This window comes from Gadus macrocephalus, chromosome 13, assembly GCF_031168955.1.
Source record: "Gadus macrocephalus chromosome 13, ASM3116895v1".
Taxonomy (NCBI): Eukaryota; Metazoa; Chordata; class Actinopteri; order Gadiformes; family Gadidae; genus Gadus; species Gadus macrocephalus.
The window spans coordinates 14,032,074-14,060,001 of NC_082394.1; the positions used below are offsets into that span (position 1 = coordinate 14,032,074).

At 45.1% G+C, this 27,928-nt stretch overlaps 3 protein-coding genes across 7 annotated transcripts in view; all 3 read right to left on the reverse strand.

Annotated features, from left to right (window-relative positions):
* skib (v-ski avian sarcoma viral oncogene homolog b) overlaps positions 1–11,227 on the reverse strand; it is a 22,308-nt gene extending 11,081 nt beyond the window's left edge. The window contains exon 1 of the mRNA XM_060069750.1: positions 9,957–11,227. Coding sequence (XP_059925733.1) covers positions 9,957–10,853 — 897 coding nt within the window. The 5' untranslated portion in view covers positions 10,854–11,227. The remainder of the gene's footprint in view (positions 1–9,956) is intronic.
* A 592-nt stretch (positions 11,228–11,819) lies between these two features.
* Positions 11,820–18,221, reverse strand: tmem51b (transmembrane protein 51b). 3 transcript variants are annotated; one of them, XM_060069762.1, is made up of 3 exons: positions 16,825–18,221; positions 13,924–14,359; positions 11,820–13,464 (listed from the first exon to the last, which is right to left on the reverse strand). In XM_060069762.1, the coding sequence occupies exons 2-3, from the start codon at positions 14,355–14,357 to the stop codon at positions 12,933–12,935; spliced, it is 966 nt and encodes a 321-aa protein (XP_059925745.1). In that variant the 5' UTR covers positions 14,358–14,359; positions 16,825–18,221; the 3' UTR covers positions 11,820–12,932. The 3 variants fall into 3 exon arrangements, with proteins under 3 accessions (XP_059925745.1, XP_059925746.1, XP_059925744.1); XM_060069761.1 differs by having other exon boundaries at positions 11,822–13,464; positions 13,924–14,373; XM_060069763.1 differs by lacking the exon at positions 16,825–18,221 and having other exon boundaries at positions 13,924–14,369.
* A 2,045-nt stretch (positions 18,222–20,266) lies between these two features.
* kaznb (kazrin, periplakin interacting protein b) overlaps positions 20,267–27,928 on the reverse strand; it is a 105,850-nt gene continuing 98,188 nt past the window's right edge. For 2 of the 3 annotated variants that reach the window (XM_060068748.1, XM_060068751.1), the window contains 2 exons: positions 21,913–22,015; positions 20,267–21,536 (listed from right to left, as the gene is read on the reverse strand). In XM_060068748.1, coding sequence (XP_059924731.1) covers positions 21,375–21,536; positions 21,913–22,015 — 265 coding nt within the window. In that variant the 3' untranslated portion in view covers positions 20,267–21,374. The remainder of the gene's footprint in view (positions 21,537–21,912; positions 22,016–27,928) is intronic. The other variant, XM_060068749.1, reaches the window with a different exon arrangement.

Consider the following 27,928-nt stretch of genomic DNA (forward strand, 5'->3'; position numbering starts at 1 on the left):
GGGAGTCGGGGTGAAGGGGGGAGGACTAAAGCGGCCCGTTGCCCTGTACCATTCATACGGCTGTCTCCCTGGATCCAGGCCACTCCACTCACGCTGAAAACCCTTCCTAAGAGCTAGGGACGGCTGGGGCTGTGTGTGTGCGTGTGCATGTGTGTTTGTGTGTGCATGCCTGTGTGTGTGCGTGTGCATGTGTGTGTGCATGTGTGTGTGTGTGTGTGTGCGTGTGTGCGTGCGTGTGTGTGCGTGTGTGTGTGTGTGTGTGTGTGCGTGCCTCTGTGTCATGCGTCATGTGTGTATGCGTGCGTGCACCACTAGCAGCACACACAACGACAACGTTCTCTGCGCTATACGCCGGGAAGAAAGATAATAATTGAATGGTCCAACCGGCAGGCCGCAGCGTGGCGGCCGCCGCGGCGTCCTCACAGCGTACACACCTCCGCCCCGACCGCGGTAGTAGGAGTGCGAAATACACAATTCCATTTCCAGCACCAACCACCCCCATCTCCATCCCCCCCCCCATCTCCCCCCTCCCCCCTCCCCCTCCCCCTCCCCCTCCCCCTCCCCCCCGCCCAGCAGAGAGCTCAGAGCAGGGGAGGCAGAGCTGGGACAGCTGTGCTGAATTCATTTGATACGGGTGCCTGCTGACAATGCGCCGTTGCCCTGTCGCTGTATGGAAGCATGTCCGGCTCATATGGGGAGCACGCACGCACGCACGCACGCACGCACGCACGCACGCACGCACGCACGCCAGCACGCACGCACGCACGCACACACACGCACGCACGCACACGTCCGTGTGCATGCCATGCACGCATGCGTCCACACACATGAGCGCGCACACGCAAGCACACACACGAACAAGGACGCACACACATGGATACAAGCGAGCACACACAAGCACACAAGAACATGGACGCACACACACACACACACACACACACACACACACACACACACACACACACACACACACACACACAGGGTCTTCGCTGGCTTGCACCAGTGACAAAAATGCTTTCTCGGCTACCTCTCAGAGACACCTGACCCTGCGGCTCTAAAATACACGAAGAACACCCAAAAAGTGAAACAGCCAAGCGAGACTTGGTGCGAAAGAAGAAGGCTGGTTCAGTTCTCCGGGAGACCGGCTGGTGGAAGCACCGACACGGCACGCCGTAGGACAGTGCCGAAATATAGATTTTTATTTTAGCTACTGGTCGTCGTATGAGAGTGGCTGCACGATGCACGTGGCGACAGACAGCTCTAAAAGCCCACAATAACGTAGACGAGGGAAGCGGGGGAAAGGGGGGGATGAGTGTGTGTGTGTGTGTGTGTGTGTGTGTGTGTGTATGTGGCGTGGGGCGCATAAATGAAATTTCCCACTCACTGGTTCATTCAGTGTGCTCCTGGAAGGCAGCGTGGAGATAGAGATAGATAATGGCTATTAGGTCACCCTGACACACTATCTTCATGTTGTCCTCTCTGTCTTGCATGTACGTGCGTCTGTCTGTCTGCCACAAAATTCTTCTTTTCACCCCCCTGAAAAAAGCCAGACTCTCAGAGTGTTGGAGTCATAGCGGGAAGAGAATACACGGACAGGGCATTTTTTATGTATTATTTTCCTGTGTTTCTTTTTGGGCTTCATGTGCCGGCGGCTCAGCGGAGGTGGAGATGTAAGTAGGATGATACGTGAGGAGGAGAGAAGAGCAGGGCATGTCAGAGGAGGAGGAGGAGGAGGAGGAGGAGGAGGAGGAGGAGGAGGAGGTGGAGGAGGTGCAGGAGATGATAGAAAGGGTGGAAGGGTTGCTGTATGTGTGTGTATGCGCTACAGAGTTGGCTGTGTGTGTGTGTGTGTGTGTGTGTGTGTGTGTGTGTGTGTGTGTGTGTGTGTGTGTGTGTGTGTGTGTGTGTGTGTGTGTGTGTGTGTGTGCGTCCGAGGTTGTGTGTTAGGTGGTGTGGGGAGGGGGGTGATGTCAAGTGGAGGCAGCTTAGTGCCGGTGCTTAGGGAGCAAAAGGAGGTGTCAGAGGAGGTGGGGGTTTCTCGGTGATGGAGAAGGTAGGGAGGCGGAGGAAGGAGGTGGGGGGGGGGGGGGGGGGTCACTCGGGTTAGGATTAGGGTCTTACCCCTACTTGACGCCAAGGGGAGGAGGTCTGTCTGGTTTGTGGAGAAGGACTGGGGAGGAGGAGGAGGAGGAGGAGGAGGAGGAGGAGGAGGAGGAGGAGGAGGAGGAAGAGGGAGCTCGGTGTTTATTATGGAGGTCCGCCCAGAGGATGAGTGAGGATGGACAGGGAAGGGTATGAGACAAGGTCTACCGCAGTGTCTCAAGTAGTCTCAGTAGTCTGTGCATTAAGCGAGAGTGTGTGCGCATGTTTGTGTTTGTTGCATGTGAATCTCTGTACGGACGCATGTGTGTGTGTGTGTGTGTGTGTGTGTGTATGTGTGCGCGCACATGTGTGTACTTTTTTCTTCCATTTTCTCTTCGTCGTGTGTGTTGGTGCATGTGGAGCTCTGGCACGCTTCTCTTCAGCCCACGAGCCAGAGAGCACGAAGTTCTTATTTAGCACAGGAAGAACAGCTCTGCTTAGCAACTGCTGCCGCCCTCCAATCACAAGCACACAGAGAAACCTCCAGCCGGATGGGACGGATCCCTCCTGAGCGTGCCGCTAGTCTGAATGAGACCTCCCAATCTGGAGGTGGTACAATACGCTCTTAAGACAAACACACACAAAACCTTTCTATCAGTGCACCTGATTAGCCCCAAACTAGGCTCGGCTGAACGGTAACCAAAAAAACTCTTGACACTGTTTTCCTCCCCCTCCCGCCCCCCCCCCCCCCCCCCCCATCTCTCTCCCTCTCTCTCTCTCTCTCTCTCTCTCTCTCTCTCTCTCTCTCTCTCTCTCTCTCTCTCTCTCTCTCTCTCTCTCCCTCTCTCTCCTGAACTAACAAGAAGGTTCAAAGCTAATCTTAACCGGCTGTAATCCGGAAATAAATGATGCATATCCCGACGGTGTGCGTGAATAGGTCGAAATCACCCTTAAACAATCATTCTATTTTATTCCACAGACACGTAAACACACACACACACACACACACACACACACACACACACACACACACACACACACACACACACACACACACACACACAGACACACACATGCGCACTTGGCACTGCATAAGTGCGCGACTGGAGCAACTGGAGTCTTTTGGCGCTGTGTTAGCCGTCAAATCTGGAGGCACGTACGCCGAACGCCGTCTGAGGAGCGGGGCCGTTCTGTTGGGTTTAGCTGCGTGAGCTAATCCTCACGGTAGCGCACGGAGGTGGCTGGTGGGCGGCCTCGGAGGCGAGAGCAGCATGCCGATTTGTCATATGGCCCCAGCAGGGTCTCCTTCTGCTCCCACTCAGGCCCCATTAGTTCATCTCGTCTCCCATGTGGTCTGTCAGTCACGCAGCTCGGGCGCCGGGTCGTTACATTTAGAGGGGAAGGCGGGGGGGGGGGGGAGAGGGGGACAGTATGTGTCTGAATAAATACTGCAGCGTTAGATGCTAGAGTGTTGAACCTCAAATATGTCGTGGCTAAGATATTTGAATTGGGATGGTTTTAATTGCTGCGGCTTTGGCGGGTTTCTCTCCATGGTTACACGATTTGGTAATAGATTATTATCCTTATTTAATTACTATTTTTGGTCGTCTTCGTGTCATCGGAGGGATGCGTCAGTGAGAGGTAGCTGGTGAAGGGGTCTTGTCGGGGTGACTTGTGGAAATCGTGACTGTCCACAGCCGTAACGACGTCCACTGACAACGTATTTACAGATTAACTCTGGTTTCTTGTATCTATTAGCTGAAGGCGGGCTGTCCAGCTGCAGAGTGGAGGGGGGGGGTTGTGTGTGTGTGTGTACAGACTGAGGCTCGGCATCCTAGGACTGATGGTGGATTATCAGAGTTGAAACCTCCACCCTGCTACAGCTTTAGTACAGCTCAGCCATCAGCAGATGCAGACTCCAGGATTTCCTGTCTCCACACCAGATGGGCCTGACTGTTAATCACAGAGCGGGAAATCAGGAGGTGATCGGGGAGAAATTGATGATGATTGTGGCATAACGCAAACCTAATACAGGCATCTGTTCTGCCACTGACTGGCTGGCTGGCTGGCTGCAATTGCTGCCGGAGCTCATCGCTTCTCCCGTCTTATCATCTTCATCATCTTCATCATTATCATCAACCCCACCACCACCACCATCGCCGTCATCACCCTCACGCATCTTCACTGATCAACACTATACACCCTTCCCTTCATACAACACCGGCAGTTATTCAAATCCTCATTTACACATTTGCAATGTATCAGATTCCGCCTGGCTCTGTAGGCTATTGACCCGACATAGCAAATCCACACGCATGGACGTCCCGGCAAGCTGGCGACGAGGGACCCGCCCACGCAGCAGTGCGCAGAGAGAAAGGCCCTCAGCCTTCAGCACAGGGCATCGGCTGCACTTCCATTACACTCCCTTGAAAGGGACGGCCCTGGCCAACAAAGGAGGCGGCAGGTCTTTAGCACACATCAACCCGGGACAGAGCCCCAGATGACAGTCTTTTAACCCCGAGGTCACTCCAGGGGGAACAGAGGGCACAACCCCTGGGAGCTCGGGACACCGCCTCTTGGCTCCCCTCCCCCCCCCCCCCCCGTGACACGGCTGCCCCGGCTTGGCCCGAGCCACACGTCAACCGACAGTCACTCCAGATACGGGCTGATGCTCTTGTGAGACCCCGGTCATTTGGGGGGTGGGCGGGGGGATTGTAAATGAGGTTCTTTCTTATAGGAAGCAGAAACAGCTGCTACACGCGTGGAGACAACAACAATAATATAAATATGTTGCTGGCTGCCACCATCTTCTCTGACCCAGTGTGCGATTAGCTAGCAGCCCAGTCAGACAGAGATTAAGTAATGGATGTATGTAGTAATTAATTCCTGGATCTAGCTAGCTTACTAGCTAGCTAGCAAAATACTAAGTCGGATGAGATGAAAGCCTATACATAATAATAATAATAATAATACATTTAATTTAGAGGCGCCTTTCAAGACACCCAAGGTCACCTTACAGAGCATATAGTCATCATTCAAAACTATGTAAAACAGACTAGGAATAAAAGGAAAACAGAGGTTAAACATGAAGAATAATAATAATTAATAACACTCAAAGACGCCTAAAGTGAAGGGGGGACCTCACTAACCACCACCAATATGTAGCACCCACTTGGGTGATGCACGGCAGCCAATCGGTGCCAGAACGCTCACTACACACCAGCTTGAGGTGGAGAGTTAGGGATGAGGTGGAGAGTGAGGGAATAGAACATTTAAACACTATCGACCATATTTAAACACTATCGATCACATTTAAACAATATCGACCACATGTAAACACTATCGACCACATTTAAACACTATCGACCATATTTAAACACTATGGACCACATGTAAACCCTATCGACCACATGTAAACACTATCGCCCACATTTAAACACTATATAGCTAGCTAGGTAGCAGTATACTTGGTCAGAGGGGATGACGCATGGATATAGCTCGCTAGTAAGCAGCAAACTAAGTCAGAAGAGATAAATTACTGGATTTAGTTCGCTAGCTGGCTCGCAGTATAGTGGGTCAGAGGAGATGAATGCCTGGATACAGTTCACAATTTGGCTCCTAGTGTACTGGGTCAGATAAGATCATTCTGAGCTAGCTAGCTAGTTGGTAGGGCTAGAGGCTGGACAACTTAAATGGTCAGAGGATTGAAGGGTTTTGGCCGGCTGGGTCAATGCTGGGCAGACAGAGCCATTAAGGGCCAGAGGGAGGCACCACGTTAGGTCTCAAGGCTTCCTAGAGGTCAGCAGACAGATGGGAATAGAAGTGAGCCGGCAGTGAGCTCATTTTGATCTGGCCTGCAAAGCTGAATCAGGCATTATAAATGTCTGCTTTAATGCAAACATATAGACAAGGGAAAATAAACAGATACACTCATCTTGTCAGATACACTCAAGAAGGACCATAGATATTAGTTACTGCAAGCCAGTTTACCAAAAAAGTGTATAAACTTTGTGCATGGTGGATGTTGGACTGAGGTTTGAGGCTAATTTGATTGTGTGAACAGAATGATGGAGGATGAGGAAGGGCATAAATTGGCCTCACTTGAATGGCTTTAATATCCATTCCATTAAGGAAGCTCTGCACATGGTCTCCAGAGTGTCCTTCCGCTCTCCACTCACTCACTTGATTGATTACAATCCTTTCACTTTTATGAATATATTTTTTATTTATTTTGGCAATAGTTAATACTCACTAGGTAATTGACAATGCATGAAAAAACACCTATGGCAAATTCCGAATGCCAAAACCATGTCTTTGAAGATTACCATTTTAATTAAAAGCAAGTTATAATTTGCATTCAGCAAAGGCTTCTGAAAATGCAGTTGGCCAATTCTGCAGATTTACATTTAAAAAGCAAATTTGTAAACCATGTCTAGGTGTCTCCTAACTTTATTTCTTCAACTAATTGATCTTGCTGTTGGACTTTCAAACTGTTTTATTATTATTATCATGATTTCCTCCTTCTGGAGTTGATTGTGCCAGGTGTTTGTTGTTTAACCAACGATACGTCCCTGTTTTCCTTTATCACACAGCCATCTGGCCAGTGGACACAAGGGCAAGTGATTGGATGCTGCAAAATGAATGGGGCTTGCGGTAAGGGGGGGTTGGGGCTAGTTTGGGTCAGTATCTTTGGAGGGAGGTCACAGGTCATGGCCCACTGACAACACATGTCAAGGCCTGGCGTGCACACACCCTGCTTCTCCTGAATGGGAGTCTGCAGTCCTCTAGCAATCTGCCCTGTCTACACACTGGGCCCAGGCCAAATGACCAAATGCGGCGATTCATACAAACACACACAATAGTCTATTGGTCTCTTTACCCTTCTGATCCAGCTCTGCTTTTGAAAACAGGCTGCGCTATCTAGACAATAGAAGCCCCAGCTGATGCCGCTGAGATTCTGCCAATGACGATAGTAACACAAAGGATTCAGAACGACTACAATTCTGCTATTTCATCTTTTTGGAATTCCATATTTTCTTCCGAGTGTTAAGCGCTCACAGTAGGCCTGTTCAGCCCACCCGCCAATACACTGCACTGCCGCCATACATGACCACCATACATGTCGGAGATGAGTGGATCTCAAACAGAACAAGGAACAGGATCGTGTGCATGATTAAAACAACACTAGTGCATGATGGGCGATGGGTCTGTTAGTGAGTCTGTGTTTTAGAGAGGTACGCTGAACCGGGGCGCAGGGGTGGCTAGCTAGCGGCCGGCGGTCGCCTCTCACTGGCTAACCTTGTCAGGCTGATGTATAGGAGAGAGGGGATCCCTGGGGTCCAGACCTGTCAGGCGAACTGGGACACAGCTGACAGGGAACCACAGCGCACACACGCAGACTCATACGCACACACACACACACACATGCACACACAAAAACGCGCACGCGCACACACACACACACACACACACACACACACACACCCCCCACACACACACATACGCCCACCCTTGCGATGTTCGGCCACTGTGTGTGTACATCACACACACCCTGGGAGACAGTCATAGATTCAGCAGTTTGGAGTATACGAGCTAAAGAGAACACGTCTCCTCCTGCTGATTGCAGTTAGCAGAGCAGCAGAGCTCAGCCACAGGTGCACACAGGGGTTTTCTCACAGGCTTGCGGTCGCCAGTAATCCGGTCTGGTTTCCATCTATGGTTCCCAGCTCCACACGGTATAACTCAGCCAACAATCGGAAAAAGATGGTGGCAATAAGGATATATCTATATAATAAAGAAAAGAAATGTGTCGGTTTCTTTTAAGATCCAGTGAAATACATTGTAATTCACAACAGTCATGTTCCTGTCAACATAAAGAGACATAGAACACAGAATAAAGGGGGCAGATCACTGTACCCCCCCCCCCCATCTCACTTCACCATCATCACAATCACGATTTTCCATTCATTCCAACTGCAGAAAACAATTCCAAATTCTTCAATCCCTCCTCCTCGTCCATCTCCAGAGCAGGTTTCCACACAGAGCCATTGAGGCCCCGATATACTTATAACAATATCGCAAATGGTTTGTTCACAGAGACAAAATGGCCGTTTTGCCACCAAAAAAGTGCCGCATCGGACGTCTTCACTGCAGAGTGCAGGGAGCTCAGCAAACAGTCAAACTTTTCCCACACATCCCTCCAATATACCACTGCCTGTGATTGATCATCAATACCACGTGAATGATCACGTCAGTATCTGTAATCTTTATCTGGTATCTGTGAATATCTGGTATCAGTCAAATATGGGACCATTGGGTCCCACTCTCTGATTATTTCCAGATGAACCCAGTCAGACTTAGTACTGCTGAGATTGTGAGGGATTATGCACATTTGTACGACCGCTCAAGAAGTGTCAGGGAAAGAGAGAGGGGAGCGAGGGGAGTCCAAAACAGCACAGCGAGGAAAAAGGGGTCTCCCTGCATGAGGGCCAGAGCGTCTCCTGGCTGGCCTGGAGCGGCTCCATGGTGATGCATAGATGTCCAGTCATTAGCCCCGTCCCACGCGACAGCTGCCTCCCGACCAGTCATCTCGTCGCGCCGGCCCTTTGTCCGCGGGCCAGTGGCTCCCCGGGACTAGCACGCGAGGAGGCGTGTGCGCGGCACATGTGAGGCGTAGACACACACACACACACACACACACCCTCCCCCGCACCCCACTACAACCCCTATACCCCCCACAGAACCCCCCCCCCCACCCTCCCCACTGTGGCGACAGGGTTCTGTATCAACCGTATCAGTAAAGGATTTCCCAGGGATGCTCATGTTGGGATATGCCGATATCTTTCACCAATGAAAAGCGGCGTGTTTGAGACTTCAACAGAGGATCACGCCGTCAGTGCAGCGTTCAGATAGGAGAGAGGGAACTTTTCCAACGTTAAATAAGCGCCGTATCTCCTCGGCATTGGCAGCACACATGGGTTATCGGGAGGCTCTTTTTTTTATTTTTTGCCTCACCTTTTAACCAGCCTACTCAGCCCATTGACAGATCCCACCATCTGACAATCACACACACACACACACACACACACACACACACACACACACACACACACACACACACACACACACACACACACACACACACACACACAGACACACAGACACACAGTATCATACTGAGACCAGACTATCTCACAAATATCTCGCTATCCCAACCAAACCTCATTAAATTCTTATCCTGCCAGTCCACCTTGGAGCCCCATAATGGACACCCCTCCTCCACCGTCCCACCTCAGGCTCTCCCACTAATAAAACATATCACTGGCCTTCCATTTATTATGATGCAGATGCCCTTGGGTAACCCTGGGGGGTCGGGGGGGGGGGGGGGGTGTCTGGACCAATGAGTTTAAATGAGAAAATAGGCAGAGGAGAGGAAGAAGAAGAGCTGATCCACAGTGTTTGAATGTGGTCGGGTGGCATCGCTGCTACACCTCTCAGAAACAGAAGGAGCAGAAGGGAGGGAGAGTTTTATGGAGTGTTTTACAACGCTGACTGCCAATGTGGACCGGACCCAAGAATATGTGCGGTTCACAGTCCAGAGAAGACCCAATAGTTTGGGCAACTGCAACTTGTGTCTAGTTGAAAATATTTTTTTAAAATCACACTAAATCACATTCACTTGGTCATATGCTTATAAAATAAGCCATTGATGACATTTGATTGAATAGGATTATGGATGTAAAGGGGCCACTCTATAAGTGGCAACACATCCTCATATAATGTTAACTTACATCTAGCCCTATTTATAACCTATATAAGTGCTTATCATTTCAGCCAGTTTGTGTATTCCTCAATAGAAACAGGACGAGACTTACTCTGCATGGTTTACTGGACCTCTTGCTCATCAGGTCAAATTTTCTCTTAATGTCTTTGAGCAGTTGCTCCAGAAGGCTCTTCTCCTCCTTGCCTGTGTATTCGGGGTCCAGGAGCACATAAGCCCGCCAGTTGGCCGAGTCAAAGCCCCAATGGACAGTCCTGTTCTCCAGTCTCTTGTGGCTGTGCACCACAAACTTATGAGGGGGGTACATCAGCCTGCAGTCCATACACTGGATGCAGGCGGCGGTGGGGCTCGAGTACAGTTCTGGGACAAACAAGCCTTTACACCGTCCGAAACATTCGTGGTACACTTTGAAGCTCTTCTCTGATCTCTCCAGCTCCAGGGTGCCCGACAGCTCCTTGTTGCAGTGAGGGGGGTAGGTACCTCCGTAGATCAGCGCGTTGCACAGCCGCTCAGCATCCGTCTGTGTGATGAGTCCACAGGACGGAGCTGAGAAAGGCAGGATCCCCACCACTTTCAGGATCTCCAGCTGGTCCGCGGTGCACCGGGAACAGTAGATGTGGAGGTCGTCGCACACCGAGTTGATCTGCTGGAGCGAGAAGTCCCGCAGGACAGTGTTGAGGATCTGCGGCAGGCAGAGCCTCTTCTCCCCGCCGACCACGAAGCACGAGATGGGCTCCCGCTCCAGGACGGTCTCGCACCTCTCGGTGGAGCGGTCGGACGGAATGAACATCGGACCAGACATCACCGGCGGGGCCTGGGCCGGTAAGCTGAGCCTCATCTCGGTGGTCTTTCCATCTTTATTAAAGAGGATATCCTGGTGCCACCGAGCAGAGAACGCCGCCGGTCCGCCGAGGGAGCGCATAGAACTCAAGTGGAACTGCTTCAGAGTTTGTTGAAGTCCGGGATGGGGATGAAAGCTTGCAGCCTCCATGTTTGCACAACCGACAAAAAACAAATAGTTAAACTTGTTCGAAATTACTTGTATTACAATGTATTGGCTTCACCACACGCACCGGGGATCCATAGTCTGTCGTTAGCACTTAGGAATATTTCCGATGCGCCCCATCCAGCAAATAAAACTACGGCGAATGCATAACCACTTTCAAAAGGAAACACGATTCAAGTCGAAAAGTCCCCTAATCAAAAATAATGTTCCACCGCAACAATATTCCACCAGAAACGTTGACCGCTGTGTATATCTGTGTTAACTGCAGTTACACACACGGCTAAAGTGATCTCGAATTATTCCTTCTCTGCGCAGTCTGGCTGACTCGCACTGTCTGTCTGCCTCACTCCCTCCTTCCCTCCCTCCGGCGCTCTCTCTCTCTCTCCCTCCCCCTTTGCCTCTCTCTCCCTCCCCCTTTGCCTGCCTCTCTCTCTCTCTCTCTCTCTCTCTCTCTCTCTCTCTCTCTCTCTCTCTCTCTCTCTCTCTCTCTCTCTCTCTCTCTCTCTCTCTCTCTCTCTCTCTCTCTCTCCCTCTCTCTCTCTCTCTCTCCCTCTCTCTCTCCCTCTCTCTCTCTCCCTCTCTCTCTCTCTCTCTCTCTCTCTCTCTCTCGCTCTCTCTCTCGCTCGCTGTTTGTTTGTGTCTGGTTCAGTCATTGAATCCCGGCCAGGAATGTGACTGACTCCCTGGGTTGGCTTTTACCTCAACCAACCAACCCTCCCTCTGCTACATGGCAGCTGCAAAAGCAGAGAAACACACACACACACACACACACACACACACACACACACACACACACACACACACACACACACACACACACACACACACACACACACACACACACACACACACACACACACACACACAAGCTGAAATGGACTAGGCCTACTAAATGATGGGCGGAGATCCCATAAACTACTTCTTCAACTGTACTTTGAGAACCAAAAGTATTCTAGCGCTATACTTTATTTTCGATACACAAATGTTCTTGATTGATCACAAAACAGAAACAGCATGATAGACATGCTTGATTACATTATTTTCCGAGCTGTAACGGCACATTTTATACATACTAGATTATATATATATCAAATTTAGTTTAATTTGGAACCTTTTGCTCCTACTGTACACTGTACAAAAATCTCGTCGCACTCAGCTACCACTAGAGGGCGCCAAAACGAATAAAGAAAATCTATGCTGCTCAAATGTGTAGTAAAAATATATAACAGTTAATTATCTTACCATAAGCATAACGCTTCACAAAAGTGTTGTAGGAACGGCCACAATGAAGGAACTAATGCTGCACATTATTTTGTATTATAAATGTTCTGTAAACAATAAAAGGGATAATATCACCCTATCCCTAATAATGTCACTGAAAAACTAAAATGCCAAGTAACCATTTATTAACAATACTTAATAATAATAACAGGCATATCAAACGTCAATTGCGGTTCTTGCTCCAAAAAAACAAATGACATTGTACATCTCAATGATAATAGAAAAACAAAGCTATAATTTAAGTCCTGCACCAACCATAGTGTTATTATCCATTTATGCAATTAAAACAAAGATAACGGGAGGAGGTTGAACAAAACATAAGGCTTTTGTTATCCCCATTTAGAAAACGGTCCACAATTACACACTACACAGCAAAAATAATCATCCACATTCATATTCCTTATTGTAAATTACAATTAAAGCTTTTAATCTCAAGCAAACACGTTATACAATATTGTACGAAATGCATTTAACCCCAAGACAAATATAAATAATAAGCCAATTGTCCTTTCACACCGAACAACACCATCAGATCGAGAAGCTCCATCACAAACACACTCACACCAATGTTTACAACACACAAAACCACGACCAGATCAAGCTGAAAACCCTCCTCGTGTTTCACCGTGAGGGCTTGAACTCCTGGCTGCTTGGTAGGTACCTACCAAGACTCCATGACGGAGCCAGCCGGTCAGCCCACCAGCCGCCCGGCGTTAGGTCACAGCCACCAGAACAATAATAAAAACCGGAAAACCGGACAGCTCTTCAAGAGTGGCGGCGGCTCTACCCCAGGTCGGGCGGCTTGTCGTCGTACTGCGGGGGCGGCGTGATGGGCTCGATGGTCACGGCGTTGTGCGTGGGGCTGCGGATGTGCAGGCGGAACGCCTTCAGGTGCAGCTTGTCCGACTTGATGCGGCGCACCCTGAGCGGCGCCAGGATGCGGCTGGCCCGGCTGCTGCTGCGGGCCGGGGGGTTGGCGCTCGCTGCCGGGCCGGAGTCCTTGGTGGGGTCGGAGGCCTCGGGGGGCGCGACGGCCCCCGCGACGGCGCCGCCGGCCCCCGCGACGGCGCCGCCGGCCCCCGCGACGGCGCCGCCGGCCCCCGCGACGGCGCCGCCGGCCCCCGCGTCCGGCGAGGCGGGACCCTCCGACGGGGCGTGGCCGTCGGGCTCCGCCCCGCCCTCGTTCTCCACGGCGGCGAGGATGTCCTCGTAGGAGGGCAGGCGGGCCATGCTGTTGCGCAGGTTGCTGTTGCGTACGGGGTAGGTGTCGCTGCCCACCACCTCGTCGTAGGAGGGCACGTCGTAGGCCACCGCTCTGATGGGGGGAGGACGAGAGGAGGTTGATGTATGAACACATGACGCCACTAATATATACACTATTATACTATACTAACTGTAATAGATTAATCACATGTTTAAAATCTCTTGCTCCAGTCTCCTATACTCTTTCAACCCTTTGACTTAATTTCTCTGAAATTTCTCAGTAAATGTCTACAAAATCAATTGAATGGATCTTGATATCCCACGCTTGTAGCGAATGTTTGCCCTGTGAGGGTAAGGTTGAGAGATGTATGGTGTGCATGTAAATGATATTGGTATCGTGATTTTAAGATATGCGCTTTTCTGCCACGTTTCAGGTCAATCGTTTTGCATTTGTCATAGCAAAACCAAAGCGCCCAAATTCTACGAAAAGGATCCCAAGTCAAACCGAACTGCCCACGTTTGCGAAGAAGCAAATCCACAGCCGACCTAAGAAGCGCCTTTAAACACTCACTGCTCTTCCGGCTGCTCTCCCGACGCTGCGCCCTGATAGGCTGCTCCCCCGACCGCCGCCGCCGCTCGCTGGCCGGTGCTCTCCGCCGGCTGACTCTTGCTCCTCAGCCCCAGACAAATGGACAGCAGCAGCATGATCAGCCCCGCCCCCACCAGCACAAAGGCCACCGACGAGGTCTTTGTGTTGTCCGAATCGGCGTCCTCGGCCTCCTCCTCTTCGCCGGTCGTCAGCGGCCTGCTGGAGTTGCCCGACGCGTTGCCGCCTGACGCCTCCGCGTCCTTGGGGATCACCGTCCACACAATCATCACAATGCCCAGGGCTATGAGGCCGACCCCCAGGGCACACAGCGCATAATGACCGCCCGAGCCGCTGCTCCCGGACCTGGACGAGCGGGGGCGGTCCCTGGCCCCGCACAGACCCCGACTGGAACACATCCCTGCAGGGAGAAGACTAAGCAGGTTCAGACCAGGCGGGGGGGGGGGGGTAATGCAAGCCGCTTGGGGTTGCATTTGCAAACTAGCTTAGGTGGATTTGAAAGGGAAAGGGGTTGCAGTTGATTTAGGATGACAATGTGGGAACAGCAGACAAGGCTGTGATATGTTTGAATAAATCGTTGTGTGCGTTGCACCGAGGTGAGCATTATGGCAAAGAATAACCAAATGATTGGACATGCCCATACCCTCCTGGTTCATTCGGCAGTACACTCTCTGACTAAAGTCTTAAATTACCTCATTCAAACATTATCGGATTCATGCGCAGCAAAATACACCAAGGAGAACACCAGTGAAAGTTTTTCTTAAAATTATTGGTTGAACATTTTCTACCAAGTTCGTTCCCTAAATAAAATGTTTGAAATCAAAAAAGGAGTACGTTTGCTGAGGGACAAGTTATGAAGTACTCGACAACATGCCATGGTGACTGATACAAACAGGCCCTAACATGAAACATGTCGTTGCTCATACGTTTTAAGGATTGACATTTGAGCCAAAAGTCACCAAACTTATAGCAACCATGTGATATCAACTTTTTCTATATCGAAGATGCCAAATTTGAATAATTCAATCTAACTAAAGAGTTTGTAATTTATTTGTAAAACTCTGAAAAGTATTTTATCTCTTAAACTTTGGGTCTTTCATCTTTTCAACTTCCACAAAATGGTGTATTCTACAATCCCTCATTATTATCTCCCCTCTCTATTCTACACCCTCCTCACCAATACTCACTATTCTATTCTAACTCACATTTCGTATCGGATGCCAGTCGGATTACAATGACAATAAAATGATATTCTATTATATACTATTCTACACCCCTCACTATTCTTTATTCCTTACTAGTCTTCATTCCTCACTATTCTACACCCCACACTATTCTACACCCCTCACTATTCTACACCCCTCACTATTCTACACCCCTCACTATTCTACCAAACAGTCTATTCTACAGCCCTCACCTTTCTAAGAATAAGTAGTCTATCCAAGACTTTTTGGGCCGCCCCATTTCTATTATTAACTCTCACTATAGAAACCACTTTGGAGTTCAAGTAGAGTTTGTGGGGTTTGCTTGTCTACTGTCTAACAAACCCTGGAGGATATTGGAGCAGGGATGCTGATGATCTAGCTTAACCCGATCCTCTGGGGTGTACAAATTCGATCTCCTGAGCAGGCCAAGATCAATGTGTCATCATAACAATGACTATTGCTCAATCCCTATATATTTTCCATAAATAATATATGAAGGCCGGCTACGTTTAAGCCTATTCAAACATGTAAGGCAGCATATCTTCAAAGATAAAAAGTTGTCTGAAAATTGACTAAACAACACAAAGGTAAATACAAGGATTGATCTAAAGTTTAATCAATTATTTTATTAATTAATAAGGTTAAAAGTAAGAAGATGTAATAACACACTATTGGTGAGAGTGACTGAAAGCTTTTCTAATTCTCAAGGATCTGCCAAGGAGTTGGCAATCTTTCTTCACTGTTTCAGAAAAAGTTGATCCTAAACCGAAATGGTACCAGGGCCCTCATCACATTACAAAAAATTGTTTGAAAAAAGGAAAAACAAATATATAAGAAAATAATGTATAATTATAATATTTGACACAGAACAGTGACTTAATCATTTACATCCTGAACGCTCATAAAGGGTCAAGAACATATCTACTCGTCATGTATGTCTGATTACGTAGTAAACAAATAAGGAATCAGTTCTTATCATACTGAATGTTCCTGTAACCTAACCATTGTTCAGTGCTTCCCTGACATCTACTAGATTAGATAGCACATACGTTTTGTACTTTTATATCAAATTTCTTATTATAAACCATGCTTCAAAATCCGGAATAATACCCATCTAGAATGCCACAGGAAATATCCCAGATTTTTTTCCATTCAACAAAACATTTGATAAATAGCTGTGTATTAAATATAAGCAAGTACAAAACAAACATTGGCCTGAATCCTATTTTTTTGTAATGGGGTGTGGCATACAAAAGAAAATTATTGACCACGTGATCAAACGTGAAACGCGGCTGCATGTTATCAGCACGTCGCCTGCTGTAACTGTGCTTTTGCGCGTCATATAAAAACTAACAATCATCACAGCCTATTAACTTCTGCTTACGTCATTAAACTATTGATTGATCTACGAACAACCTAATCGTTATTGGTTGGTGAAGGATGTGGCCTAAATTGAGTTAAATACTGAAACAAACAGAGCACTTCAAGGACAATATGGGAATAACTTTTACCAATCGTATGTTAGATACAAAGTCCACGTTTCCATTTAATGATAGCTTTTCCTGTGAGCTGCGAATTAAGTTGATTTCGAATCGTTTTTAGTGTAATAACATTCATATTCCCTGTAGAAAATGTCAAGGTGAGATCCAAGTGGCCTTACCTTTCTAACGCCCAAAAAGGACTTCCCTCTTCATCGATGGGCTCACCTGAATCACGCAGGTGTTTTCAGAAAGATCACACACAGACAATACAACGAAACTCACAACGACAAATTACTCCACTTAATTTAACTTTTACTTTCGAGTTAAAGTTAAACGGATCACTACAATTTCCAATATACCGCAAGGAAACGCATAGACAGGAACTTTGTCCAAATTCTTCACAGATACCTCCCCCCGCGGTTGTAAAGCGGAGTGCCGGTTCACCGCTCGGTCCTAGTGCCCGGCTGTCACATACCATCTTCAAACAAAAATATCAGGTAGCATAGCATAGGCATAAAAACAAACAACAACGATTTAGGCATTCAGAAACCCATAAGTTAAATTAATAGACATTGTTCAGAATATTTGAAGGCCAAGGATTATGATTTATGAATTATGAATCTTACTGTAAAGCGTAAAATATAGGATTGGTCAAACATAAAATATAAATCGGTCAATGACAAATTAAGATTATGAATGCAATATGCAAATAATTAGTGCACATTTATTTAAAACATATTCAATTAAAATATATTTTCAGATCTAGTAATATAATAGTCTTACTAAGCATTCAATTACAATAAATATTTTCTTTCAGCAAAAATGACCAAACAGTTGCAGTCGGTATTGTCCAACTCATTATAGAACAATGGAGCCATACCTTACTAAAATCCTGCTTCATACACTTAAAAAAGTTTTCAACTGAAAGCTAACTGACAGCTTTGTTATAGTCTCCCACGCCCAGAGTGAGAAAAACCTGTTTCCTGCAAGTCATATTGTGCAATATGGCGCTTTCACACAAATATTTTGCTATGTGCGCTCATTCTTCAACTAGCCTATCATACCTACGGATGAATCCCTCAAACTTACCTTGAACGGCACCTCACCTGCATAGGCCAATTACAGACTTACTAATGTGCTATATTGGTTCTTTCTATTAAATAAAGAAGCAATAAGTCAGTCCTCATGCTGAATTAAGGGATATTGTGTCTCGGTTGAAGGGTTGGGTATAGCATCAAATTATTTCAGAAAGAAAAACACCACCAAACCAAATTCGCCGCCATCACACAATGTGTAGGAGCATGTCCTGAGAGGTTTTCATTTAAAAAAAATAAACGTCCTGGGAGCAAAAAAGGAATGGAACGGAGGCAGGGAGATGTGGGAGGGCCCCAAATCCGGGCTGACTCCATGCAGAAACGGTTTGTTGTTAGTCAGAAGGGAACGAAGACAAAGTGTCCATGACTGTGAGGAATTGACATTCGCTGGGAAGACACGAGTCATCCACTGTTCCTTCACCCAGCAGAGGGTGTTTTTGTAGCATGCCGCTACATCATGGACATAGTTGCTCAGGTCAGCTTTAAAGAGCCCATGCCATTAAAATCACATTTTTCCTATTGTTTGTTAAATAACATAGGTCTGAATAAGTTTGTGAGCTGTGGTAAGTTTGAAATCTATGCAGTTTGTCTGCTGAATGCAATAGGCAATGAAAGCAAAAAGGCAGAAGAAATGAGCCGATCTGGATAAGGTGACACTGTGACGTAGCGTTGTCAAACTATTATTCATGGCCCTGCCCACTTGGTTGGTTCGTAACCACCCACAAGAATTCTGAAGGAGTCGTGATTGAGCTAGTGCTTAATGCTAATACGTGTATGGTAGTTGCTTAGATCGTAGTAACAGGCTAGTTACAGAATTTTGAATGCAATAGCAGAACGACATCGAAGTACATGAACTGCGACATGCTGCCTGCTGCCGGTTGCCGCGAGGCACCACCGCCGTGAAGCACCACCGCCCGGCAGCGGGCAGCCGGGCGGTGGTGCCTCGCGCCGGCAGCAGGCAGCGCGCGGTTCTGTCTACTACAGATTGATGTGGAAGTGGAAGAACCAGAGACGTCGGAGAACCCGACAAAGTCCTTTGTGATTCATTATATCGTCTGGACGTGCACACAGCTTTTGTCCGTGATAATATGTATTATTTGATATAGATATCTATGTATTATATGATATTATTTAGATGTAGAGCTCCAGGACTGTAACGCAAGTGTTGTACACTTCCTTGTTATTTGGATAACCGTTCTGCTGTTGGTGTGATGGCGCATAACACGTCGGACTCTCGTCTCTGGTATTTCTACAACGAGACTCGTAGTGGGGGTTATCTCAGCCATGGTTGAGAATGAATTGGGGGAAAGGAACTTTGGCTTTGACTCCCTGAAGTAGGCATGAACCATGACATGGAGGAGAAAGGGATTGTTGACCGCGGTCGTCTCCCGCCGGAGCCTCGCTGCCGATGGACCACCGCCTCGGCTTCAGGAGGCGGTGATTAGCGCTGACCGCTGCCGAGGCGGCAGGAAGCAGGGCTCAAGCGGGATACATTCGCGGCCAACAATCCCCTTCTCCTCCATGTCGTGGTTCATGTACTTCAGGGAGTTCAAGCTGTGTGCACCTCTCCAGACGATATAATGAATCACAAAGGACTTCGTCGGGTTCTCCGACGTCTCTGGTTCTTCCACTTCCACATCAATCTGAAGAAGACGCGGTCGTTAGAGATTCATAATAGCCTATCGTCTGGAGGCTCACACAGCTTTTGGCCATGATAATATATATTATATATTATATGATATAGATATCTATGCATAATATGGGTTTCTAAGAGCCATTGCGATACATCCACCGTAAACAGAGCGCATGGTACCGTGGCTACAAGCTGCTCAGGGCCAGGTGATAATATATATTATATATTATATGATATAGATATCTATGTATAATATGGGTTTCTAAGAGCCATTGCGATACATCCACCGTAAACAGAGCGCATGGTACTGTGGCTACAAGCTGCTCAGGGCCACACCCCCACCCCCCTCCTTGACCTGCCTTGACACGCCCACCGTAACCAGAGCGCATGGTGGTACTGTGGCTACAAGCTGCTCAGGGCCACACCTCCACCCCCCTCCTTGACCTGCCTTGACACGCCCACCGAAACAGCGCGTTTGGGGGAAGCTCAATGTGCGACTGGTTCGGAGTGGCTGTAACTCTGCACCACGGCTGAATTTCGGGGACGTCTTTGAATACTGTGTTTGTGGCCCACTAATACCCATATTAAAGCATCCATAAATAGCATGGCATGGGATCTTTAAAGGAAAACATGAGGTCTTTGAAAAAAATACAACTGGACCACAATAGGCCCATTCGGATATGCCGCTGTTTGCCTGCTCTGACCTTGGGAGTGCCCGGGTAACAATGTGTTGAGGTTGTTGGTGTGTTAGCCTGGCTCCATACAGCCAGTGCCCCTTCACCAAGACATTGGTCCTGTGTCTGCAGTCGCTCCCTTGGCACCACAGCCAGTGCTCACATTTCTCCAGACTCAGTTTCTCTTGTGAATGTAAAAAAAAAAGACTGATAATACTAATATTGGTCCCCGTTTAGTTTATTGAACAAAAACAAGTCTGTTATTGACATGAAAATGAACCTTGCTTAAATAAGCCTGGATGACCTAGTGTTGGGTTACTTCTAAGAACAACCATTTGTGCAGTTAGTTTGAATACTCCATACTCTTTCTTACAGTTGTTATGCCAGAAACCCTCTCTGAACTACGACCTCTGCTATCCCTCCGGTCTGGAAGTGGTTGTTTCATTCTTTGTGACTGCCTGGTGTTAGTGCATCATTGTGCCTAATGTTGTCCTATGTGTGTATCCTTTACATCCATGGTTTATCTTGTGCTGATCCCATGGTGCGTAAACATAAGTCATGGACTATCCCGGGGGAACCTGTCCCATAGACTAGAGGACTGGGTTTATCGTGACACTAGATCTATAATGTATCCTGAGGGACTGAGAAGCTCTGGCAGACATCTAGAGTTAAGACAACCATAGTTTCAAGACTAACTTTTGTATGAAAGGTGCTGTTTGCAGTACTTTTAGAGCTATTATTTGAGGGATTTGGTAGAAATGCAATGGCCATCCGTCAGCTATTAATGAGTGAAATGGCCGATCTGTTTTGAGTGCCTCAGAATGAGACCATTTCGATTTTAGAGCACTTATTTCTGTCAAATCGGGGCCCGATCAGCCTTCCCTGATTGGTTCAGTTCAACCTTGTAAAACATAGGGAGGGAGGAGACACTTATTTTTTTTGGATTCAAAATATTGCTCTCTTCGGCTCTCTTTACTCTTAAATCTTACAGCAGCAAGACAGGTTTGATAATGTTATGAAAGCTCATGATAATTGACAGGTAGTTTATTACTCGATTAGATTTGATGGAAAAGGTTGAGATACCACGACACAGTTTCAGTATTTGTGCTTTTCATTTTAGTTGGTCAAATGCCAATTCCTGCAACAGAATAATAACATTTCATATCAGACATGTTAACAGCATCGACAACCACCACCTCTTTCAAAGTATAAATACATTTAAGAACTTCCTTGAAAGATACACTTGCGTTCCTTGAAAATAACAACAGCAGTCTGGGAGCGCAGTCGTAGCGTTTCTCTTTGAGGTCTTCCGTTTGGCTGGTGCTCCCTCAGACGTTGGAGATCTCAACAGTCTTGTAAGAATGCACAGGGCTCTCCTTGGTTCGGGGAACAGCTTGCACCCTGGCCTCTCTAGGCAGAGATCCACAGCTGCCATGGAAACCCAGAGCCCGGTCCACGGAATGGCCTTTTGGATGCAACCTCGAAGGACTCTGGAGTGGGTTAGGGAAATTAGGCAAATGAGAAGCGGCGAGAACGATGAGTGGGACTTCCGATGGTCAGAAAGTAATAGCGGATATATCACAGGGGCATTCTACCAACACACTCCAACTCTCCCTGTTCTGGGTGAGAAAATGATCTCTCACACTACAAGTAACACTTCAAATCTAACAAGTGCAACTGGAAGTGGTGCTCTTCCACCTCTTCAATTTTTAATAATAAAAAATCTTAATACACAATTCTGTCAGAAACAAATATAAGACAGGAGATTTGATTTCCCGTGTTGGTTTCCTCAGCACAAAGTGCAGAGAGTACTTGAGCACATGACAAAGTATTTGCTAACATGCAGGGTGAGGAAGACGTCCATACCATGACTGATCTTCTCATTGCCATTCTGTTGGCAGCGTAGAGGTTAGCGGAGCCAGGGGACCGGGAGACGCCAGCTAGGCTCTCACGCTCCTGCTCTGCGCTGCTGGGAACGGCAGGATTGGAACCGGTTGACTCTTTTCTACAGGGACGCAGGAAGTCAGTCCGAGGGGGGGGTGCTGAGAGAGAATCTATATAATGACGTCATAATAAATGCTGCTCAACATCCGTTGTTTACAGAGACGAGATGAGGGGTGACGTCACATTCAGGGATCCGCTCTGATAAACACTCTACTGGTATGTAGAAAGAGTTCTGCCAACTAGCCACTGTTATTCACAAACGTTAGCAAATAAACAATGTGGAAATTAGAGTCAACTCGGCTGATACTGGGCTGAATTTCACACACTAACAACATGCCGACAAGCTGTTGCGGTCCGGGATTATACACAGCGTTATAACAAGGATTCAGGAGGTTATTTCTAAAGGTTTACAAAGGAAAGTGACAAAAATAGAAAGCCTTAATTTTCATCCAGACTTACTAGTTGTCTGATATGAGGAAGGTGACGATTTCTCTGTCAAGTGAACCGCCCGTCTTTGCTCTTTTTTTGCCAACCAGTTTACGTGCGGGATTCCAGAATCAAAACGATAACATTCAACGTGTCTATTAATATGGCAGCAACATTTTACACCAGTTTTAGAATGTTCACTACAACAGATGTTGAACACCAACATGCTTATGTAAAATCAGCATAGTACCGAAAATATGATAAATATCATAAAAAGGGTGGATGTCAATAATTTAATGAAAAATCATGTTGTATGATAAAATTATACAACAAAAAAAAAGTATTGATTTGTTCAGAAAACTTTCTCACTTGCAGTTACAGCCAGGGGCCGCTGCAGCACCCTAAGCACCCCCACTTCCCGCGACCCTGGGTAACACTGTTGTTTTTTATTGGTCGTCATGAAAAAAAACCTAAGGGGTAACACTGTCGTTTTTTATTGGTCGTCATGAAAAAAACGTAAGGGGTAACACTGTTGTTTTTTATTGGTCGTCATGAAAAAAAACATAAGGGGTAACACTGTTGTTTTTATCAAATGAAACATGAGGGGTAACACTGTCGTTTTTATCAAATGAAACATAAGGGGTAACACTGTCGTTTTTTATCAGTCATCATGAAAAAAACAAGGGGTAACACTGTTGTCTTTGTCAAATAAAATATAAGGGGTAACACTGTCGTTTTTTATCAGTCATCATGAAAAAAACAAGGGGTAACACTGTCGTTTTTTTTCATGACGACCAATAAAAAACAACAGTGTTACCCCTTGTGGTTTTTTTCATGACGACCAAAGAAAAACAACAGTGTTACCCCCTATGTTTTATTTGATAAATATCGACAGTGTTACCCCTTATGTTTTATTTGATAAAAAACGACAGTGTTACCCCTTATGTTTTTTTTGATGACGGCCGATAAAAAACGACAGTGTTACCCCTTATGTTTTTTTTGATGACGGCCGATAAAAAACGACAGTGTTACCCCTTATGTTTTTTTTGATGACGGCCGATAAAAAACGACAGTGTTACCCCTTATGTTTTTTTTGATGACGGCCGATAAAAAACGACAGTGTTACCCCTGATGTTTTATTTGATGACTGGGAATAAAAAACGACAGTGTTACCCCCTATGTTTTTTTTCATGACGGCCGATAAAAAACGACAGTGTAACACTGTCGTTTTTATCAAATGAAACATGAGGGGTGACACTGTCGTTTTTCTTTGGTAGTCACGAAAAAAAAACATAAGGGGTAACACTGTTCCTTTTTTTATTGGTCGTCATGAAAAAAAACATAAGGGGTAACACTGTTCCTTTTTTTATTGGTCGTTATGAAAAAAAACATAAGGGGTAACATTGTTGTTTTTTATTGGTCGTCATGAAAAAAAACATAAGGGGTAACACTGTTGTTTTTTATTGGTCGTCATGAAAAAAAACATAAAGGGGGTAACACTGTTGTTTTTTTTGGTCGTCATGAAAAAAAACATAAGGGGTAACACTGTTGTTTATTATTTGTCGTCTTGAAAAAAAAAATAAGGGAAATAATAGAAATACACACATACATTTTAATGTCATGTATATCCTCTTTAATGATGATTGATTATTGTGTATTGTCATCGCCTCAAAGACATAAGGGGTAACACTGTCGTTTTTTATCAAATAAAACATAAGGGGTAACACTGTCGTTTTTTATCGGCCGTCATCAAAAAAAACATAAGGGGTAACACTGTCGTTTTTTATCAAATAAAACATAAGGGGTAACACTGTCGTTTTTTATTCCCAATCATCAAATAAAACGTAAGGGGTAACACTGTCGTTTTTTATTGGTCGTCATGAAAAAAAACATAAGGGGTAACACTGTCGTTTTTTATCAAATAAAACATAAGGGGTAACACTGTCGTTTTTTATTCCCAGTCATCAAATAAAACGTAAGGGGTAACACTGTCGTTTTTTATTGGTCGTCATGAAAAAAAACATAAGGGGTAACACTGTCGTTTTTTATTGGTCGTCATGAAAAAAAACATAAGGGGTAACACTGTCGTTTTTTATTGGTCGTCATGAAAAAAAACATAAGGGGTAACACTGTCGTTTTTTATCAAATAAAACATAAGGGGTAACACTGTCGTTTTTTATCGGCCATCATCAAAAAAAACATAAGGGGTAACACTGTCGTTTTTTTATCAAATAAAACATAAGGGGTAACACTGTCGTTTTTTATCGGCCGTCATCAAAAAAAACATAAGGGGTAACACTGTCGTTTTTTATCAAATAAAACATAAGGGGTAACACTGTCGTTTTTTATCGGCCGTCATCAAAAAAAACATAAGGGGTAACACTGTCGTTTTTTATCAAATAAAACATAAGGGGTAACACTGTCGTTTTTTATTCCCAGTCATCAAATAAAACGTAAGGGGTAACACTGTTCCTTTTTTTATTGGTCGTCATGAAAAAAAACATAAGGGGCAACACTGTTGTTTTTTATTGGTCGTCATGAAAAAAAACATAAGGGGTAACACTGTCGTTTTTTATCAAATAAAACATAAGGGGTAACACTGTCGTTTTTTATCGGCCGTCATCAAAAAAAACATAAGGGGTAACACTGTCGTTTTTTATCAAATAAAACATAAGGGGTGAACACTGTTCCTTTTTTTATTGGTCGTCATGAAAAAAAACATAAGGGGTAACACTGTCGTTTTTTATTGGTCGTCATGAAAAAAAACATAAGGGGTAACACTGTCGTTTTTTATCAAATAAAACATAAGGGGTAACACTGTCGTTTTTTATCGGCCGTCATCAAATAAAACGTAAGGGGTAACACTGTCGTTTTTTATTGGTCGTCATGAAAAAAAACATAAGGGGTAACACTGTCGTTTTTTATTGGTCGTCATGAAAAAAAACATAAGGGGTAACACTTTCGTTTTTTATCAAATAAAACATAAGGGGTAACACTGTCGTTTTTTATCAACTAAAACATAAGGGGTAACACTGTCGTTTTTCTTTGGTAGTCACGAAAAAAAAACATAAGGGGTAACACTGTTCCTTTTTTTATTGGTCGTCATGAAAAAAAACATAAGGGGTAACACTGTTCCTTTTTTTATTGGTCGTTATGAAAAAAAACATAAGGGGTAACATTGTTGTTTTTTATTGGTCGTCATGAAAAAAAACATAAGGGGTAACACTGTTGTTTTTTATTGGTCGTCATGAAAAAAAACATAAGGGGTAACACTGTCGTTTTTTATCAAATAAAACATAAGGGGTAACACTGTCGTTTTTTATCGGCCGTCATCAAAAAAAACATAAGGGGTAACACTGTCGTTTTTTATCAAATAAAACATAAGGGGTAACACTGTCGTTTTTTATCGGCCGTCATCAAAAAAAACATAAGGGGTAACACTGTCGTTTTTTATCAAATAAAACATAAGGGGTAACACTGTCGTTTTTTATCGGCCGTCATCAAAAAAAACATAAGGGGTAACACTGTCGTTTTTTATCAAATAAAACATAAGGGGTAACACTGTCGTTTTTTATCGGCCGTCATCAAAAAAAACATAAGGGGTAACACTGTCGTTTTTTATCAAATAAAACATAAGGGGTAACACTGTCGTTTTTTATTCCCAGTCATCAAATAAAACGTAAGGGGTAACACTGTTCCTTTTTTTATTGGTCGTCATGAAAAAAAACATAAGGGGCAACACTGTTGTTTTTTATTGGTCGTCATGAAAAAAAACATAAGGGGTAACACTGTCGTTTTTTATCAAATAAAACATAAGGGGTAACACTGTCGTTTTTTATCGGCCGTCATCAAAAAAAACATAAGGGGTAACACTGTCGTTTTTTATCAAATAAAACATAAGGGGTGAACACTGTTCCTTTTTTTATTGGTCGTCATGAAAAAAAACATAAGGGGTAACACTGTCGTTTTTTATTGGTCGTCATGAAAAAAAACATAAGGGGTAACACTGTCGTTTTTTATCAAATAAAACATAAGGGGTAACACTGTCGTTTTTTATCGGCCGTCATCAAAAAAAACATAAGGGGTAACACTGTCGTTTTTTATCAAATAAAACATAAGGGGTAACACTGTCGTTTTTTATCGGCCGTCATCAAAAAAAACATAAGGGGTAACACTGTCGTTTTTTATCAAATAAAACATAAGGGGTAACACTGTCGTTTTTTATCGGCCGTCATCAAAAAAAACATAAGGGGTAACACTGTCGTTTTTTATCAAATAAAACATAAGGGGTAACACTGTCGTTTTTTATTCCCAGTCATCAAATAAAACGTAAGGGGTAACACTGTTCCTTTTTTTATTGGTCGTCATGAAAAAAAACATAAGGGGTAACACTGTCGTTTTTTATCAAATAAAACATAAGGGGTAACACTGTCGTTTTTTATCGGCCGTCATCAAATAAAACGTAAGGGGTAACACTGTCGTTTTTTATTGGTCGTCATGAAAAAAAACATAAGGGGTAACACTGTCGTTTTTTATTGGTCGTCATGAAAAAAAACATAAGGGGTAACACTTTCGTTTTTTATCAAATAAAACATAAGGGGTAACACTGTCGTTTTTTATCGGCCGTCATCAAAAAAAACATAAGGGGTAACACTGTCGTTTTTTATCAAATAAAACATAAGGGGTAACACTGTCGTTTTTATCGGCCGTCATCAAAAAAAACATAAGGTGTAACACTGTCATTTTTTATCAAATAAAACATAAGGGGTAACACTGTCGTTTTTTATCGGCCGTCATAAAAAAAACATAAGGGGTAACACTGTCGTTTTTTATCAAATAAAACATAAGGGGTAACACTGTCGTTTTTTATTCCCAGTCATCAAATAATACGTAAGGGGTAACACTGTCGTTTTTTATTGGTCGTCATGAAAAAAAACGACAGTGTTACCCCTTGTTTTTTTCTTGATGACTGATAAAAAACGACAGTGTTACCCCTTATATTTTATTTCATGACGACCAATAAAAAACGACAGTGTAACACTGTCGTTTTTATCAAATGAAACATGAGGGGTGACGCTGTCGTTTTTCTTTGGTAGTCACGAAAAAAACCATAAGGGGTAACACTGTTCCTTTTTTTAATGGTCGTCATGAAAAAAAACATAAGGGGTAACACTGTTGCTTTTTTTGGTCGTCATGAAAAAAAACATAAGGGAAATAATAGAAACACACACATACATTTTAATGTCATGTATATCCTCTTTAATGATGATTGATTATTGTGTATTGTCATCGCCTCAGTGGTGCAGTGGGGTGCACTCTGCCTAACCCCCTGGAGACCGGGGTTCAAGTCCGGTTGATGACCTCTGTTGGAGAATTTTTTATCTCTAGTTCATGAGAATTATAAATTCAAGTATAACCTTTGTGATGACTTTAACCGGTGTCTTGATGGTGCATTGTTAAGTTCGGGGGTTAACACTCTAAACAGCTCATGTTCCGATCCCTGCAAAAACGT

Coding starts and splice junctions, on each gene's coding strand:
- tmem51b (XM_060069762.1), bottom strand. CDS start 14,357: ATGTGTTCCAGTCGGGGTCTGTGCGGGGCCAGGGACCGCCCCCGCTCG. Junction 13,465..13,923: donor GGAGAGCAGCCGGAAGAGCA/GTGAGTGTTTAA, acceptor TCCCCCCATCAG/AGCGGTGGCCTACGACGTGC.